Source organism: Giraffa tippelskirchi, chromosome 12 (genome assembly GCF_054371585.1).
Source record: "Giraffa tippelskirchi isolate mGirTip1 chromosome 12, T2T-mGirTip1v1.2.pri, whole genome shotgun sequence".
NCBI classification, from domain to species: Eukaryota; Metazoa; Chordata; class Mammalia; order Artiodactyla; family Giraffidae; genus Giraffa; species Giraffa tippelskirchi.
In genome coordinates, this window is record NC_137286.1 from 21,745,537 (window position 1) to 21,765,754 (window position 20,218).

Consider the following 20,218-nt stretch of genomic DNA (forward strand, 5'->3'; position numbering starts at 1 on the left):
TTTTGACGTGCATACAGGTTTCTCAGAAGACAGGTAAGATAATCTGGTACTCTCATCCCTCTAAGAATTTTCCACAGCTTGTTGTGAACCACACAGTCAAAGGCCTTAGCGTAGTAAATGAAGCAGTAGATGTTTTTTCTGGAATTCCTTTGCTTTCTCTGTGATCCAGCAAATGTTGGCAATTTGATCTCTGGTTCCCTTGCCTTTTCGAAACCCAGCTTGTACTTCCGGAAGTCCTCAGTTCACGTACTGCTAAAGCCTGGCTTGAAGGATTTTGAGCGTAACTTTATTAGCATGAGAAATGAGCACAGTTGTCAGGTAGACTGAACATTCTTTGGCACAGCCCTTCTTTGGGATTGGAATGAAACCATGTATTTGTGGATGACAACTTTAGCAAAATCTCTTCCTCATGAGGGCCTTGCATGATAATAAGACTGACTGGGTGGGCAGCCTTTCGGTGGGCAGTGCAGAGGGTTATCAATTTGTGTAATTCAACTGACTCTAACTGGTGCTCAGTCACTCTCATTAACCTCTGGATCACCACCAGCATGGCTGCTGCCCACAGCTGCCAGAGCGTCCCCCTCCTGCCTCTGGGATATATTTGGAGGAAGAAAACAGGCTGTGGATACACGCAGGGCATGAAACGGGACTAAGACAATCCTGGCCACCCCGGCTGCCTCCTGAGCAGGACTCAGGATAGCTGGCCTGGCCCCTGGCTCCAGGTCTCTGTCTGTCTCCAGAAGTGACTCGGATCCCCGTGGGTGGTCGCTCCCATGGCCATTATGCACGTGCGGCTTTCTGCCTGTTGACATTAGGGGATGTGCCCCCACCTTCCCTTTGTTCCAGCCTCGATTTAAGACCCATTTGTTCTCACAGGCTTTTAACTAGTTTTCAATCTATGTTCATTGCTAGGGTGAGTTATCTTTTTCAAAAAATGCAACTTGCAAAGAGTGTCTGTACCCCCAATTAGCATTGTTAAGCAGTTTGGAAACAAATACAACTTAGACAAGATGAAATAACACTCTGCTAGTCACTGAGAAATGCTGCTAAAAACAAATCACAAAGGGTTCCTGGAAATTAGTCTCTGTTCCCTACAAGGACTTTTGAAATGCTGCAGGCCTCTGGTCCCTTAATTGGCATCTGAACAAAACCACCCTTTCTCCTCTATGTGCTGCACCAGAGGTGGTAAAACCCACTCCCTGCCACTGGCTGGCCCTTTACCCACCTCCAGCTGGTAAAAGCCAGGGCTGGATGGAAATGGGTGATCACCAAGCTGACAGAGGTACTCTCTTGTTCTCTTTCCTTTCTCTTTCCTCACTCACTTTCTCTTCCCTTCACCCAGTTGCGTCCACCTCCATTCATGGCAAACTCTCCATTCCCTTTTGAGACACTAGCAGTTTCCCCTCTGTGCTGCCTGCCCTTTGGGAATGTGCTTGCAACCAATCAGTTGTTGGGGGAATCAGGAAGCTACTAGGACTTGAATAATAGAAAATCTCTAGGATTTGGCTTCTCTAGGATTTGCATAATAGAAAATCTCAGTAGTGGAGAAATGAGTGTACATGATAAAAAGAGATATTCATGTACTTTACCTAACGGTTCTATAAAAGAAATGATTAAGATGGTAATTCCTGAAACCTGAGTGGCTTTATCTTTTATTATAGAAAGAACCAGAGGACTAAATTCACCAGAGATAACCTAGCAATTGTACTGTATAACCCCCTGCATTCTGGCCCCTGCGCTTTCACAAAGCTCATCACTTTTAATAGTCCTTTTAATAATATATAAGAAATAGAATGTCTGGCTTGTAGGCATACATATTATTATTTCCTTGATTTCCCCCTCTAAATTGGCTTTACAGGCCAACCCTTTTCCTTAAGGAAGAAAAGTTTTTTCTTTTTTTTGAAGTAGACAAAGCCAAAGAGCACGTAAAATCCAGTGTGTAGCCATTCGTTTCTTTCCTACACCACAAACCACCTAAACACACCCGTGCTCCATTACCAAAGGAAGGAGCTGGATTCTAATTACGTATCCAAATATACGTATGCGGGTCCCGATGCCACGGCCATCCAGGAGTATATATCAATCTAGTTTTTGTGAACTGCCTTGATGTGAGGAGCTGGTAAGGAAAACAAGCCGCAGAAACATGCTTTCAGCCACAGGCGGTCTTTACCGCTGGTTCATGTGACCATGGACTGAGGGAAACTGGACACAGATTTTATGGAAATTTTAAATGAGAACTTAACAGGCAGATGGAATGGAAAAAAAATGCTGTATAAGTTTTGTGAAGCACCCTTTTAAATTTCTTCAGGTTACTGTTGTAAAGCAAAATGTTATATTTTAAGGATAAGTCAACAACAGTTTAGTATAGATCTTGTTAAACAAACCAACAAAAAACTCATTCAGCAGGAGACATTTTTTTTCTTTCAGTTAATTAATGGTCATAAGCAACTAAAAATATAAACATATATTAAATTTCCTATCTTGGGGATACGCAAGCTGTCATTAAAAAAATCACCTAAAAAAGTGCAGCTTTACTTTACATAGTTATATTAAATACACAGCATACATATTTTAGTATTAGAATCCCTTAGATAAAGTCACTTCTTAGTTATTTCCTAACTTGAATAAGTCCAATTCATGAGTTTTAAGATTCAGAGCAAGATAAATTAGAACAATAAATTTCTCAAGAAATTCCAAGCACCCTTCCTCATATCCTGTTGTTGAAATAAAGCCAAACCTAAAATGCCCAGTGTTGAGCTTTGTCATTTATATATTTGTCTGATGGCTCCAGAGGTAGTTTCCATGGTAAGCTGCCTATGCACGAGAAGCAGGGTGAGTGGAATGTCTCCTTCCAATGAAGAACTTTTCACTGACAGTGATAAAGGCCAAGAACCTCCTTCACACAAATGATTGAAAAACAGAACACGAAGGACATTTTTATTTTGTTTTGTTTCCTTTGTGTGGTATCTGACTTCAGTGCAAATACCCATTTAATCAAGAATACAAAGACTGCCACCTTTGCTGGCTAAGGGAGTTCCAGAGACTGCAGTAAACATATATAGCTCTTTTCCTTTTTCTGTGAGGAAATTCCTGTGAGGTTGTCATTTCATGCTTCTGTTGTGTACTTTTGCCTCCTCTTAGAAGAGGGAAAAAGATTTTTCCAAAGGAACATTTCAGAGTAAGCTAAATCAAATCTGGAAAAACTTGAAATGCTTTAAAAGCTGACATTTATCTATTGTCATTTTAAACAATATATAATTGATATAAAACATTGTATTAGTGTTAGGTGTATAATGTAATGATTTGATATATTGCACAATGACTACTAGAATAAGTTTAGTTAACAACCATCACTACACTTAGTTACAGATTTGGTTTTCTTGAGATAAGAACTTTCAAGAGCTATTCTCTTAGCAACTCTCAAATATACACAACAGTACCGTTAACTATAGTCTTCATGTTACACATTACATCCTCAGGATTTATTTATCTCACAACTGAAAGCTATTGTCATTAATTTTTAGAAATATAAAGACTTTAGGGGAGACTATATAACAGAAGCCACTATTGACTGGAACTTTCTGGCTCGGGCATTTTTTGTTCTCTTTGAGCTGATGAGATCAAATTGAACCTATAGCTCTAAGCTAGCACAGGCTCTCTTTCTCTTTCACCTTTGAATCATTCTTTTCTAAGACCTTCTATTACAATAGACTCTCTTTCTCCTCTTTAGGTCCTCTTCATTCTCCTCCCTAATTTCTTCAATTCTAGGGATATCACAGTCTATCTGCCTTCAAGTCTCTCCTTAAGCTTTGCTTCTTCTAGGTAATCTGTCCTGTGATAACAAGGGTGAGGGCACATTGCAAACATTATCAAATGTGTAAAACATGAAGTGATATTGTATTACTATCGCTATCCTCATCACTGATAAGAAAATGGAATATTTGCTTCTGAGAGACTGTGGTCCTTGTTTTTAGCAAATATTAACAAATACTCTCCCAGAATAATAACTGGTTTAGAGTTTGAATTTCTGTCAAATAAGACAAATAGTATCTCATCTTAATAATGCAACCCTTTAAAAATCCCTAATATCAGACAAAGTAAAGGTATATTTAAAAAGACCTCATAATTGCTTGGGTAACTTAAGGAAAAATAATAACAACTGACTTGAATTGAAGTGCTGGTGGTTATATGCACGCCCTGTAGGCAGGCCTCTCTGTGATGTACCAGAGCAAGTATTATAAAATATGTTCCTGGGGTCAGTCTACTCTGTCAGTGTCTGGGTGTGACATTAAGTGTAACTAGGACCTAGACCTTTAAACACAATAAGAGTTTGGTATGATATAAATTACTTCTATATCAGTCAAACAAAGGATTATAAGTTGTTACTTTTTTAAAAAGAAAAGATTAGATAAAATTGAGCAGTTTGGCTCTGGACAAAGAAGATTTGGCACTCTCCACAAAATGTAGTATAATTTTTATTCTGACAATTTACACTCCATGGTATCACAGCTACTCTTATACCATGAAAATGCATGAGGAAGACCAGACATATTTAATAAACTAGTTCAAAAATAAAAAGTTATTTGCTGGCTGTTTAGGAAATGGAGACTATAATGAAATACATTTACTTTTTTAATTCATTGAACCATTTTACCCCCTACATTTTTTGCATGTATATAACTAAACAACTAGATAAACATATTTGGAGAGAAAAACTTTTCTAGTGATCAAGCACAACAACAAAAGAGTCCATGTAAAGTCAATATTTTAAGGAATTTAAGGTGGGATCTTTCAAATCTTGTCATTTGACATTAAACAATAAAATCTAAAGCCCATTTCAAAGATGTACTGAATTCCCAATCTGAAAGTAATTGCTGTTTCTTGTCCCATGTGTATATATCATCAGCACAACTAAGAAAGAATTGCAGCCAGGCCTGGACCACCGCCAAGCAATTGATTATTAGCCATTAAAAGGGAAATGTTTACTTATTCATGGCAAGTAGTTTTTAGAAGTAAAGGCAAAGAAGTCTGATTTTAAATGCTGCCTTTTCTTTCCATCCTAAGGCTGATGAAGATCATTCACTTCTTCTTGGAAATGTCAAAAGCCCATTTTTATTTTCCTTTTGCTATTTTAACCAGAATACTGATAAAAAGGGGAGAGCAGTTGCTATGAGGCAAAGAAAAATGTCCTGGCAGTTGAGGGCCCTCCATCTATCAAGGGGAATTTGCAATGTTGCCTCTTTTCAAGACTGTATAGATTTGCAGGATTTTGTGAAACACTTAACCAAAATGGAAGGATTTAAAAGCAGAATGCAAGATATAGATGCAATCTTTTTTTTTTTTAATCAAGATACTTTAGTTTTGTTTCAGAATTTTCTAGTCTTAAATTCTCAAGCACGCAGCAGTGATGACCATCTTGGCTAATACTTTTGAAAGGGTGATTAGTGCAGACTGCTTAAGTATACTCACTATAGCACAGATGCTTTAAAATTAAAAACTCTTACTGGGATTGAGATGTACTACATCCAATTACAGGGAAACAAATACTTATCTAATTAAATAATAATATTCACAAGCTATGTTGAGTTTCAAGATAAGTTCAAGTGTCCAGAGCACCAAAGAATATTTTAAAACTGGAGAAGAATAGCCAGTCATTTGTTTACCAGTGATTTCTAGGATATTTCTAGTATGTATAAAACCCAATATCATGACGACCTTTTTTCTAATGACCCAATATCAAAATTATTTTCTCCTCCCATGTCTTTGAGCTTATCTGATATGAAGAGGCAATTTAAAAAAGCACCTGCGTCTAATAATTTTGGCTGTCCCTCTTCTTTTCTGCATTTCTTCAGAAGGCACAGTTTAAGTGGAACTATCTCCTGGAGTTCTCTGGCTCTGGCTCTTGGAGATAATTTAGGTAAAGTCCCAGAGAAGAGCTGAAAGGAGGACTGGAGTAGTGCAGAATCCACAGTGAGGTAGGGAAGTTACAGTGCTTTCCAGAACCAGGAGGTACACAGTTTCCTTGGGGTATTCAAAACACAGACTGGGGCCCAGGAACTCTGTTCCCAGACCAGGGGAGGTGAGGCTAGAAGTAATATTTGGAGCTAATCCCAAAGCTAGGTCCTTCCTAGAGCACAATTGCTAGATGGGGGATGTATCTCCTCTTTGGGAGCCAAATACTAAGAGTAAAAGCAAATATTTGATGCTGAAGAGCTCTTAAGAACTGAAGAGTGTCATTTGCTTATTTCTACACGTCAGTGTGGGCTTAGGATGTTAAATAGATTAAAAGGCTAAGAGAGGTCAGTCACTCCAGGAAAGACGCTTCTTTTGCTTCTCTTGACTTGGTTCTCTTCGCAAAATTGTTATCTACCTACCCCTCCCCATTCTGTGGAGGCTCCTTGGGTAACTCAAAACATGTCACATCCTCTTCTAGAACATTCTGGAAAATGTGGGGCCAGGATCCTAGGGATGAGAGGTCTAGAAGGGTGGGAAGACCAAAGTCTGCTGGTTAATGCGATGAAGACGGTTTGAGAAAAATTCAAGAGATATGTAATCATAAAACTGGTAGGGTCCTTAGAAATTAATCTATTCTCTTCTGTTTCGGATGTAAAAAGAGCCTCAGGGTGGTGAGGTGATTGAAGCTCGCTAAGGACGGAGCTGGGATGGCTTCCACGTCAGAGGTTCTTCTACCTGACACAGCCTCCAAATTCAGACTCGAATTTGGCAGTCTGTCCTAATACTGGCCTAGGACAGTCTTTGTCGGTACCTTCCTTCCACCTCTCCCAGGAGAGGGGCTGACAGAGGTTGCTAGGCATCGGGAGCCAGCCAGAGAGAAGGCCACGCGGCCCTGGGTCAGTCACCTGCCCGACCTCTAGGGTGCGGAGCTTAGTTGCTGGGCACAGTGCCGCGCAGGGTTGCCGGCTTCTGCCGCTCTCTACCCTTGGCTCCCTCCTCCGCCCTAGCTCGAAGGGTACAGCCAAGTCATTTCAATTTAATCTTCTTTAAAAAGACATAACTAATAAATCTATTGCCGAGACCTCGGAGAGACGGCCAGCAGAGTGGATCGTTCTCCCAATCCCATTGAACCCCATTGAAAACCATGACAACACAGGACAAGCTCCGATTTATCCCGGCGCGCTAAAGCGCATTGTGAGCAGGCGTCAATCACGCATTATTTCGGACTGAAAAAATGCAAAATCTTGACTGGAACAAATGCTTCCAACAGGTCCGGGGCGTGGAGCTCCATTTCCCCTTTGTCCGCGGCCTAGCAGTTGGCCTGTATGGGGGTTGCCTCCGCCCGACCACCCAGCGCGCCGCACTGTCCCGGGCGCCTCGGGCACGCTTGACAGGGAAGCTGCTGGGGAGGGTGCGCCGGGCCGAGTTCAGATCAGGTGGAGACAGGATTTCAGGTGCGGCCACCTAAGTGCCGCCGGCTCGCAACGAAATTTAACAACCCACTACCCTATCCACTGGCTGCAGGAGAGGCTTCTGAGAGTGCGCTCGCTTGGCCCTTGCCTGAAGCGCGGCTACCGTGAAACCATGGGCCAAGAAAATGTGTCCGGCTCCTTGCACCTTCTACACGACCATTTCCTCGGGTAGGGAACGAGAAGATGTCGGGAAACCACGAGCAAGCCATCTTTTCAGCCCGGCGGGCGCACTCCTAACTCCTGCAATCGGTCCCTTATCAGACTAGGACCGGCAGCTTTGGTGGAGCGGAGAGCCCGAGCCACCCAAGGCCTGCTCTGGGGCAGAGGACGCACTTCCAGCCCCAGGCCTGACGTTGAGGCTGCGGAGCCCAGGCGGTGCCCAGACGCCAAAGAGGCAGCAACGCCCTCCTAGAGCGCCCTTGGAAACGCCACCGCCCGTGATGCCTAGAGTGGGCCTGGGCCAGACACCGGGCAGAGTGGGAAAACGAGCCTAATACCTCGTAGGAAAGCAGTTTGACCTGATCCCGCCTCCATTTTGCTGGCCTGGGGCAACCCGCGCAGAGCTGGGGCTCCGCTGATGCTCCCAGCCCTTCCCGAGCACCGCTGAAGTTGCGGACGCTTGGGGTGCAGGAGATTCCTAGCGGTCTTCGAAACCCTCTGCACAGATGCTGGCGGGGCCAGGCCTCTGAGCCCGCCTGCAACTTCTCGCCTCTGAATCCTTAGAGGAGCCCAGCCAAAAAGAGAAAGAGCGCGCCAGTGTTCAACGCCGCCTTGTAAACCACTTTCCGGATAATTGTGGGAAACGAACACTCCAGCAAACAATCTCGAGGAATAAAGCAAACATGGAATAAATTCCTGGGTGCTCATAAACCCACCCATGTCGCCCCCACCCTTCCCGGCGCTCCCGCGGGGCCAGGCTCGATGTCAGCCCTGGAGGAAGAGGAAGCCGGGACCGGCAGGCGGTGGCCAGCGCTCGCCACCCAAGATGTTATTCTTTGGTAACAATCCCCATTATCTGTCCCCACTTGGGGCTAATCAGACAGAATCACTAATGCGGAGGGCAGCTTCCTGCCGCCTCTGGGAGGTAACGGGGCGTCCGAGGGGCGGGGGACGGGGCGGGGCGGGGGGCGGAGGTGGCACCTTCCGGGCTCGCCGGGGCTTTGGTCCAGCACTCATTCAGGTACTTAACACCCGAGAGACCCGGACCTCGGCTTTCAAAGCGTCCCGGGTGGGAAGAGCTGTTTATATAAACTGGGATTCCACGGTAAACGCGCTAATATCTTGGCAGCCAGTGCATGGCGTGCGCCTCTCACGCCCACCCATAGGAGAGGCGTCCCAGGCCGCCCCTCGGTTCCAGGTCTGCCCGGCCCCGCCTCCTTCCCCTGCTCGGCCATGGCCACCTCTGGACGCCTCAGCTTCACCGTGCGCAGGCTCCTGGATTTACCGGAGCAGGATGCGCAGCACCTGCGGAGGAAGGAGCCGGAGCTACGCGCCCCTGCGCCCGGCCCCTGCGCCACCTGGCTGGAATCCGAGCGCGGCCACTACCCTTGTGAGTGAGCAGAGGACAGCGGCGGGGGTGGAGGCGGGGGAAGTGAGCGGGCTCAGAATCAAGTCCCCGGCTTGTGCGGGGATGGGAAGCGGAAACCCCAGCCCAAGGTCTGGATTTCCTCAGTGTTGGACCCACAGATTTTTTCCTCCTGGAATCCCTATGCCAGTTGGCACATCTTGAGAGCAGATCCTTGGGCCTGGCGCTAACGCCCGGGATTTGGCTTTCCGTTTCTAGAGGTCAGAATATTTAAATATTTAAGACGCCCCCCTTAAATGCCTGAAAAAGTGGCCACGTTCTTCTGGCCTCGGTTTGGGAATGAGCAGTATTGGCGAGCCTGGATTCAGGGCTTTGCAAACGTCGGCAAACCGTAGTGCAGTCGACCTCAAAGTGGCCCGTTTTGGTGAGGCAACTTGCAGTGAATTCGTCTGCGAGCGCAGCGACCAGGACGGATTGGTTTTAATAGACCCCCGGGGTGGGTTTCTTTGGAGGCGCAGTCCCAGGCTGTGGTCTAAAAGGTCGTCGGATTCAGAGAGGTGAGTGTCCGGATATGGGTCCAGGCAAGGAAACGGCCTCATCCCGAAAGCCGCGGGCGAGTGGGGGCGCCCTCCCGCTCGTGGGTCGGCGCCCGCGCTCCAGAGGCGGCCGGCGTCTAACAGGGCCGTGTCTCCTTTGCGTCCCTAGCCTCGGACGAGAGCAGCCCAGGGGCCAGCCCGAGGGACTCGTCGCAGCGGCCGTCCGCTCGGCCTGCGTCTCCGGGCTCGGACGCCGAGAAGAGGAAGAAGCGGCGGGTGCTGTTCTCCAAGGCGCAGACGCTGGAGTTGGAGCGGCGCTTCCGGCAGCAGCGCTACCTGTCGGCGCCCGAGCGCGAGCAGCTGGCGCGCCTGCTGCGCCTCACGCCCACACAGGTCAAAATCTGGTTCCAGAACCACCGCTACAAGCTGAAGCGCGCGCGCGCGCCGGGAGTCGCTGAGGCGCCCGACCTGGCAGCGGCTACCGAGGTGCGCGCCGCGCCCGGCCTGCTGCGCCGCGTCGTGGTGCCCGTGCTGGTGCGCGACGGGCAGCCATGCGGCGGCAGCGCCGAGGGGGGCACGGCCGCCGCCCGGGACAAGAGCGCGGCGCCGCCGGCCGCCGCCTGCCCTGTGCCAGGCTACGCCGCCTTCGGGCCTGGCTCGGCTTTCGGCCTCTTCCCCGCCTACCAGCACTTAGCGCCCCCCGCCCTGGTCTCCTGGAACTGGTGAGGCAGCCGAGGGGCGCGGGCACCTGGGGCTACGCCGGACTTGGAGTGAGCTCTGCGGCCTTAGCCGGGCTGGAGCCGGAGACCTGGAGCGCGTCCCGCCGCCCCACCTCCTTCGGCGCGGGGGTCCTCCGGGAACTTTCGCCAAGACACCCCGTCTCCTCTTCCCTCGACCGCCAGACCCAGAGCTAGATTTTATTGCTTGAACCTTATTTGTACATTTTAAAATAGCTATTTGTATGGGAAGCAACTTATTTTAAAAGAAATAGAATATTTTTTCCTCTTTGTGGTGCGAGAATAAAATGTGTAGGGTTGGGTCCCCTTTTTGCGTGTCTGCCAGGAACGGAGGTGGGAACAGTGCTTTCCCGATCCGGAGTTTGGGGCGCCGGGCCGCTCCTCACCCGCCAAGTAAAGGCCCGCCCCGAGCGGGTAGAAGGGCAGAGCACAGTCCCCACACGCCTTTAGGAAGAAACGGGGGAAGGGAGAGAAGAAAGGGGAGCAGAGGCACCTCTGGGGGGGCCTATTAGTGTGGGTGGTGGCTCCGCTCCCGAAGTGAGACCGAGGCCCCGGAGCCGCTGGAGCTTCTAACTCTGCAAGTCAACCGAGTCGGCCACGACAGGGCATAATGAGCTTCTCCTTAAGGGCTCGGGGAATGCCAGCGGGACCCGGGCTGAGCGCGCTGCTGGCGGTTCGTTTCGGGGACCCGAGGACCACGCGGGGAACCCCCAATTACGCCTGCGATCGCTTCACTGGGCAGCTGTGATTTTCCGTCTTTTCTTGGCGTGACACCTGGCCAGGGTGGGATGGGGAGCGGGTGGTGTGGTGGGGAATGACGCAGCTCAGGGCTGCCCGCTGAGGAAGGACAGCCCTGGAGAGCTCTGGGGGCCTGACACAGGGGTGGCACCCGTTGGTTCGTCCCGTTTCACCCACGGCCCCAGTGTACCGCCCGGGGCGGGATCTAGGGTTCTACCCGGTCGGTCGGGTTTGTAACTGTTCTTCGTTGGGCATCCCATGCAGTGCAGGGTTCATTCTGTCGGAGAAGTGAGGACCTTTCTCTCTGGCGCCCAGTGAAGGGAGATTCCAGCTTAAAGAGCAGTTTGGGGGCATCAGACCCAGGGGCGGGAGCAAGGGCTCGATGAGGCCTGTGAGAAGTAGGCATTGGCCCTTTTTGGGGTTTTAGCTTTCTTGTCCCAGGAGGAAAAGGAGGAGGAGGTAGCGGGAGGGTGGATAGCTCAGGTCCTGTTATCACCTGGGATTTTGGGGGTGGGGAGAGACAGGAGGGCAGAGGGGGAAGGGAGAGGGGTGTTTGGGTCTCAGCTGCTGGCCACCTTGCCTTCCATATGGATGCAGTTATCTTAGAAGAATCTCTATCCTTAAACCTCCTTTTGTCTTGGGGACTGAAAAGGGCATTGTCAGGCCTGAAAAGGACCTAGACAAAATCCGCACTGTTTCGATTCAGGACTCTGTTTAATCAGTCCCTGGTGACAATGTAGTGGGTGTTAGGGAGGACAATAGTATCTTTTTAAACCTTGTGGCCTTGGGGAAGACAAAGGGCTTGAATTTCATGGGCTTACAACTTCAATTAGAACAGTGTCAGTGTGCATGGGAGATTATCAAATTTGTATCATAAAACCTCTTTCTAATAAATGATTGCTGGGGTGGGAGCTGGATGTTGTAAGACATATATTGGAAACTGCCCTCGGGGCTTCCCAGTCAGCCCTAGCAGAGCAGATGGGAAGGAAGAGGAGGGAAGGATTTCTGAAGAAGGCCCCACTCAGAACTTGCCACTGCAGTCAGCTGGTTGGGAGCCTGGCTCTTCCATGCTCTTCTGAAAGGTTGTTTCTCCAATAATGCAAGTAAAGACTCGTAGCTCGTTTTCTGTTCTTGGTGGTGACGAAGACCTGAACGTTCGTGAAAGTGCAAAGTCACCACCTGTTTAGTTTCCTGCTGTTTCTTTCCTGGAGCTCCAGAAAAAGTAGGACTTGGGGTATGCAAAGCAGAGAGTTTATTAGCTATGAGGCCCATAGGACTAAAGGATCTGACTGTGGAAAGACTCTCTTCCCAGGAAGATCTTTGGGAGAGCGTCTTCAACCACATTCACCCGGAGGTCTCACCCATGTGAAGGACCCAGAGAGGTGGTCACAGCCATAGGAGGCCAGCCCGTGTCCTGTGGAGGAGAAGAGCAGACATTTCTTCCAGCTCTAGCATCAGGGTCTCTCACGTCTACAGTTATCCACTTCTTTTTGCTCCTTTTCCTTTAGGTCCCTTCCTTTGTAAAGGAAGAGCCATAGGGGAGAGTAATTAATGTACTCCCATCACCACCCACCCATTTTAGAAACTCAGGCTGTCATTTTTCTTCTGTTCACACCTGCAATCAGCTGGAACTGATGAATGTCAATTTCCTTTCTGACCTAAAAGATCGATTCTCCTAGGCTCTGACAAGAGAAACTAAACCCAAGCCCTCTCCCAGCAGCTGTGAGAACTGTTGGGATCTCTCTCCCCAGATGAAAATGTTTCATACCTGACACCCATCACCAACATTGCAAGGCAGAGTCACACTCAGCAAACTTTTATTGAAACTTGCTCTGTTCCAGGCACTTTCACAACTGATCTCACAGAAACCACTGCATATATAATACACCCATTTTGCAGATAAGAAACTGAGGCTCAATGTGTAGGAGTAAGCAGTCATAAACCTCACAGAATATTGCCATTGTCCTTAGCTTAGCCCTTACTTAAGCCACCCTGTAAACTGCCCTTAAAGTGGACAGTTGAAATCTTTATGTGATGACAACATATATGCTACCCAGCCACCATTAAATTGTCATATGGATGATCTGGAAGGATGGAAGAGCATGCCAAAAGTACCATACATGGCTTAAGGCCACTTAGAGAAATTGACCATGGCATATCACAGTAGCTGCTAACATTTATTGATGTTCCTGTGTATGAGGCAATATTCTAAGTTTTTAAGTCACATTAACTCACGTAGTCTTCATAACAACCCCGTAAGATGCTACTACCGTTCCTACCTTACAGATGGTAAGGAAACTGAAGGCCAGAGGTTATCAGTAACTTGTCCAGATCACACAGCTAGTAAGTGACAGAGAAGATCTGAACCCAAGCAGTCTAACGTTAGATCTCACGCCTTTACATGGTGGCAATTATTTCCCATTCTTTGTTTATGTTTTATTCCTCCCAGTCAACAGTCTTGGTTACCTTATAGACACTTCTGTTAGAGACATGTTTTTAGCATCTCTGTGTCTCTCGATCTCTAACCCCACCCCCACCCCTCCCTCCATCTCCCAAAGCTCGAGCTTTTGGACACAGCCTCTGTGTCTGCCCTGTGTCTGTGTGCGTTCTTGCCCAGCTGTCAGTGAAACACAGCTCTTGTCTGCAGGTCACAATATTTTCCTGTGGCTATCGTCCCACCATTCTTGTTCCAGAAAAACATCTGCTGCCGCTGCCTTGACACCGATTGTCCACTCAGCATTTGGTTGCTGCTGACTCTGATAAGCTCCTCTGAGCTTCCCCAGCCCCCAGGCCCAGACCCCTGGGGAACTTTATGACTTTGGCTTCCCTTGCCCTTTCCCCTGTCATCTTTTTCCTTCGGAGGTCTCCAGTGTTATCTTTATTATTAAATGTCATCTTCTTCACATTTACTCTCCTGCCATTGTAAACATTTTCACTTCATCTCACTTAAGTCCCTTTTGGGTGGAGATTGCAATTTTCACTTCAGTTTTCTCTCCCATTGTTCAGAGGATCTCACATCTTAACGTGTCTGTTATCTGACCAATTTAGCACTTTAGAATCTTAGATAACATGTTACTGATGGCTTAGTAGGAAGTTATTTGAGCTCAGGTTAACCTATACCTTCCTTTCTAACAATGATGTTTAGTTATTTATTATTCTCTTGCATTCACACAATTAATTGTTGCCTCTTCAACCCACACACACTTCACTACCTTTAAAACATTTCGACTTAGGAATAAAATGCCCAGGCAGGATAACTATGGCCACTGCATGATTAATTGTTTGTTAACCATGTTTATCTGTTCTGGGTATTTCAGTTAACCAGTCTAGGCAGGTTATCTGTAAAACGAATAACAGACAGTCAAGAGAGCTTTTGGAATGCTAAGAAAGTACTGTCCCTACCCCAGGGCACGATCATTCCTATAGACATGATTGCATTACTTGATATTCAAAATTTGCATGAGAAATTGTATCCCTCCAGGTCACTCATCATCTCTCCAAGACATGAGGTGGGAGTGGATTTGCTAAATGGTACCTTAATTACTTTCAGAAGTCCAATTCTGCACCTGTTAACACCCCTCTGATACCCTTGCCCAGACTAATAGCCAAAGGTATGTGGCGTTCCCTTTTCTCCTGTGTTCCCGCCCTTCATGTCACTCGGTCTATAAGCTCACCAAAAATGTGAACAGTATTCCCGTCAGTGCTGATCCAGAGAGCAGTGTTTTTTTGTAACCAGGAAAAATCAGGCTGTTAAACAGTCTCATGTCCTCCCCCAGTTTTTAAGCGTGGGTGGTTCTTCTTTTTCCCAACTATACCCTGAGTAGAGTTCTTGTTGTTTATCCAGAAAAATAACATCAGATCTTAGAAGCAGAAGATCATACCCTCTTTAATACCCTGCCCTGTGGACCGATAAAAATCTCTAGTTCTTTATCAAGGTCCTGTAGTTGCAAAAGCTGCCCTAGTTTCAGTCTAGTTGCTATGAGGAGGGTGTTATGGAAAGACCATCTGAGGGGACCTTGGTCATGCTTAATCTCCTCTTGCGTTCTGACTGGGTGGTCCTTTATGAGTCAACGGGTTTTCAGATGCATTCCCCCAGCTAAAAGCTTTGAATTGGACTGTCCCTTTTCTCTCCTTATAATACCATCTCCCCACTACCCACCCCTTCTCCTTTCCTATGGGCTGGATAGGATACTTGGCAGAGTTCACTAGGAAGAGGAGTGGAGGCTGTTTGCAAATTAAACCAGAGACAAAAGTGCCCAATAACCCATTAAAAGGGCCCTTCACTCTCTCACCTGAGATGTCTCTTATGACTTCCTTCTCCAGCTTTGCTGAAGGACAGTGTTTTAAACTGTGCTTCCTCCTAAAGAACTTACCAGTTTAGGTTTAAGTTACCTCTTGGGAGGCAAATTCTCAACCGGAGGCAACCCTGAGTTGTCATAACATATCAGGGTCTGACACAAGCTTCAGCAAAAAGTGAAATAACAAGAAAGCTTATTTTTTTAAACAACAAAATTGAAATTCAGAGCAAGAGACACATAGACCAGGAGAAGGCAAAAGAAACCTCATGAGCAAAGAAGTAACCACTTTTCTGAGAAACTGTTTTTCCTGCCTAATCATATGGATGCACTCAATCATCTGTCCAGCCAAATGTTCAGCAGAGTTCCTGATTCACTGTGGAGAACATTTCCTACTTAAGTTAAAACACAGAGTAGAATTTTCTTATTTTCCATATTTTTGGATAAAATATTATCTTAAGGTTAATCATTTTATCAGTTTGGGGGTGTGTGGGAGTGTAGGCAACTAACAGAATGAAAAGGAGCTTCCAGAATTTTGTCATCCAGAAAACAAGAATCTTCTCTTTCTTCACCTAACTTGTCACTAATTGAGAGAAAAGTGAACACATGCTCAGATTCTTCAGGTATGCCTAACGGCTGAGCAACCTTAAAACACTTAAAAGTTCTTTTAAGTTTGTAAATATGCATATAATACACATAAAAGTAGGTATGAAGCAGATTTTGGAAGTGTTGAGTTCTTTTAATGAGAAAGAAAACCTCTAATTTATAGTCTCACTTGTCAGACCCATAGAGGATGGATAGTTTGTTATTCTCATTCTAAAAATATTTTCTTGTAAGATAATATGGAAAATACTGAAATGTATAAATAATCTATGGTCTTAAGGATAGTTACTTTCATATGACATTTGGTTTCTCACTAATATAATAGTGATGTGATGAATAGGAGATCCAGGTGAGCTGTTGAAAGTGCAAGGGTACATTTCATTTGTATCACTGTAAATTACAAGCACAAAGAGAAATAATTGAGATCATATTGGTTTGGAAAGAACAATTCTCCTCTATCCTTTAATTTCTTTCTTTCTTCAGCCTCAAATTGTTCCCTCTACCTAGAGTCATGCAGTGGGAACCACAATCATTTCTGCCTTTAACAAGGTAAAAACAGACTGTGAAGTGGTTCAAAAGGACATGGACAGAGAAGCTGGCTGTTGGTTTCTTACTTGGTATGAGTTCAAACAGGGCAATATGGTTTCCAGGGGAGCTGCAGTTCACCAGCTTCTAGTAAATTATGCACTTCTGAAAACTCCATTACCCAAAGCCCATGTCTGTGAGGCCTTAGAAGGTAGAGGGGTTCGGAATTGATTTTAGAATTTTTAGTTGCCTCTAGTACCTCTGAAAAGGCATTTTTGCAGTTTGTTGAACTTTCTTCCATCTTTGCCACTGTATGATGCGTCAGCCAGCTAATTTTCAGACAACAGAGGGAGGCTGAGAAACGTTCAACTGGAGGTATCGGTGCGGAGATTCCCAGGACGGGGAGAACTCCAACTTCTTACCAACTAAGGACTCCGTGGGGACACAGGGGCCCACGTCTGCACAGGTGTGATAACAGCACATCATTGCATATAAGGAAGATGAAAGCAAAAATATGTATCAAAAAATCCAAATTAATTCTTTTTAAATTGACCCTTACCCCAGTGAGCATAGCTATTTATGGCTGCTGTAACAAGGTCCTTCTTTCCCATAACCTCATGACTCTTTTTGAAGACTTTCCTTCATCCTGTTTCTAGGAGGTCTTCACCAAGACCTGCTCGCTTCACGCATCCCTTTACACACTAAGGTTTGGAGACCTTTTATCATCTCCTAAGTCCACCGTGCTTCCTCACCTAGCCATCGTCCTCGTGCCTTAAAACTTTTTTGGGAATATTATTTTGCTCAGAAATGCCCTAGTCTACAATGCCCTACCTCTTTTTCTTTTTGCACATGGTTACAGTTGCAGAACTCCTTCCTTGTCTCTAAAGCTTTCCCTAACTGATTGGAATATGTCACCGAGGTCCGTCCTGTGTAAAGCTGCAACAAACTTAGAACTCCTTCATCCCAAGTACAGCAGGATAAAGTGGAAAGAACAGGAGTTGAGAATTGAGTGAGCCTTAATTTGGGAAGAGAGAACTGAATTGTCACATTCATTGTGTGAGAATACTTTTCACCTCAGTGCCTTAGACCATCATCTAGCGATAATACCACCTACCGCATTTGATTAATATGAGTATTGAATGTATGAATAACATCTACTAGTCAGCTGTGGATCAACATAGTCCCTACTCCATATTGTGGACATACATCCAATATAATGTTCAATTTGTTTAGCTTATCATAACAATCAGCTAGGACTAAGTTTTACAAAACACACAACCCCAACATCTCAGTGCCTTTGCTACAAAGGGTCATTTCTTATTTATATGACATGTCCCATCAGCCTACATCATTTCATTTTCATCCTGAGACCTCGGCAGAAGGAACAATCCCTTACATAGGATGTTTCAGAGGAGAAAGAGAACATGTCATTGGCTGTTAAAACTTCCAGTTGAAAATGATCTATATCATTTTTTGCATTTAATTGGCTAAAGCAAATTGAGCAAGCTTAATACCAGCTGGGCAGGCGGGAAGGTGGTTATTTTGAATAATAATACAGTCTGCTACATTTCCATTCTTAAATTTTTAATTTATGACCACATAGTATGCATGCTTACATTGTTAATTATTCCTTTAAATTTTCAGAAGAAGAAATGTCACGGTGTGCTATTTCACACTGTAAAGTACATTTTATACTATAGATAGTATAGACTTAAGAAGAATAGGAATTCTGTCTCTTTCCATTATTTGAATAGCACCTGTGCCACATGCTTTTGGTGACATTTAGGAGAATGGTCAACACTCAGGTGAACAGGCAGGTAAGAGAACAGATGGTTCTGTGAGCAACCATCATCAGGATACAGTTTTAACTGCTTGGTGTGAGGTTATTCCTACGGAGCCTCTTCTGCCATGACTCTTGATAAGTGATAAAAAAACCCCTGCAAGGATTAATTGCAATTGTTACTTATCATTCCAGGAAGTTCACTTAAATGGATATCAGAATAATGGAAGGACAAACAACAGTTATTTGAAATGTCAGAATATAAGTTTCTTAGTCCAACTTCCAGATAAAGCCATAGCAGAGCCTCACATATGACCTGACAGATAAACACACAATCACACAAAACTGTTTTTAACGTAGAACCACAATTTATTTAACCAATTTTCAATCAATATTTATATAATTGTATTATATACAGTAGAATTTTTACTGTTCTATAAAAGATTGAAATGAATGTTCCTACAGGCATTGTGCATCTGCCTCAATGTTTCTCAAGGATAAATTCCTAAAAGTGCATCATTGACTGAAGTGGTATGTACATCTTGAAGGCTTTTTATTTCAACCCATTAGTTTTCCCACCCTTCACTATCCCCTGGTACCCTCACTTCCCTACTTACCCAGCTTAAATTCCATGACCAGTCATTATAATCATTCCTTTGAACATGCTCTCAGCCTCCTCACATGAGGCAAAACTATATAACTCTTGTTAAATCCAGCTCTCCTTCTACTCTGCACCTGCATCCAGGCTGCAAAGTATGGCTGGGGAAAAATACAACCACATTGACTGATCTGACTTTAAATTTATGACCATTAACTTCAAATGAGCCCTTAATGTTGCCAGGCCGTCATGTTAGATGTCTCTAGACCCTTCAGTCTCCCATTATCCTCCTTGACTTTTTCATACCATTTTGTTTTCTCCTCAACTTCCTACTTCCTCCCTCATACTTACACTCAGGTTCCTACTTCACTGTGAAAATTGAACTAACAGAAGAGAGATCGTCCATAGATGTCTCCCATGACATCATTGCCTTAAAAGCTAGTGTTTCTTTCTGCTTTGTCTCCCCTGCTGTTACCATAAATGAGTGGCCCCTACTTTGATTTTCTCTAGGATATCACTCCAGCGATTTTGCTCTCTTGCTTCTACATTATCAACTTTTTTTCTTTCTCCTGCACCGTTCCTTTGAGCATACAAACATGCTGCTATCTCCCCCATCTTAAAAATGAAAATATTTTCTCTTGACCCTCCTTCCCTTGACAACTATCATCCCTGTAAGCAAAACTGTTAAAATACTTGCCTAAACTCACAGTCTTCAATTTCTCTTCTTCCCCTCTCTTGTTATAATCATCATTGAGTTAGAATTTGCATACAACAGCATTCATCAATTTGACGTCAAGTTTTGACAAATGTGAACAGTCATGTAACAACCACCACAATTAAGATAGAGAACGTTTCCATCACTCCAAAAGTATTCCCACCGCCTCTGTGTAGTCAATTCCCTGCCTCACCCTAAGACTCTGGGAACCAGTGATCAGCTTTCTGCAATGATTGTTTTGCTTTTCTGTAATTTTATTATATATAAATGTAATCTAAAGTATGTAGTCTTTTTGTAAGACTTCATTCACTTAGCATAATACTTTGTGATTCATCTATGTAGTCTTTTGTTTCTTTTAATTGCTGAGTATTATTCCACTATATTGATAATACTACACTATTTGTTTACCAATTTACCAGTTGATGGGCATATAAGTTGCTACCAATTTTTTTACTGTTATGAATAAAACTGCTATGAACTTTCATGAACAAGTCCTTTTTAAGGCTCTATTTCTTTAAATGTTTATATATATATATTTATTGTTGTGTTAATTTCTGTTGTACTACAAAGTGGTTCAGTTGTACATTTATATTATCTTTCATATTCTTTTCCATTCTGGTTTATCACAGGATATTGAATATAGTTCCCTGTGCTACACAGTAGGGCCTTATTGTTTCATTAAAAAGTCTTTGAGTTTATATATGTCTTCATTTTCTTTCTGTAAATACTTAGAAATTTA

General features: G+C 44.9%; 1 protein-coding gene across 1 annotated transcript; it reads left to right on the forward strand.

Moving 5' to 3' along the window:
* The first annotated feature begins 7,281 nt into the window (after positions 1–7,281).
* Positions 7,282–10,493, forward strand: NKX2-8 (NK2 homeobox 8). Its single transcript, XM_081549866.1, has 3 exons — positions 7,282–8,425; positions 8,716–8,976; positions 9,658–10,493. The coding sequence occupies exons 1-3, from the start codon at positions 8,305–8,307 to the stop codon at positions 10,212–10,214; spliced, it is 939 nt and encodes a 312-aa protein (XP_081405992.1). The 5' UTR covers positions 7,282–8,304; the 3' UTR covers positions 10,215–10,493.
* Positions 10,494–20,218: the final 9,725 nt, after the last annotated feature.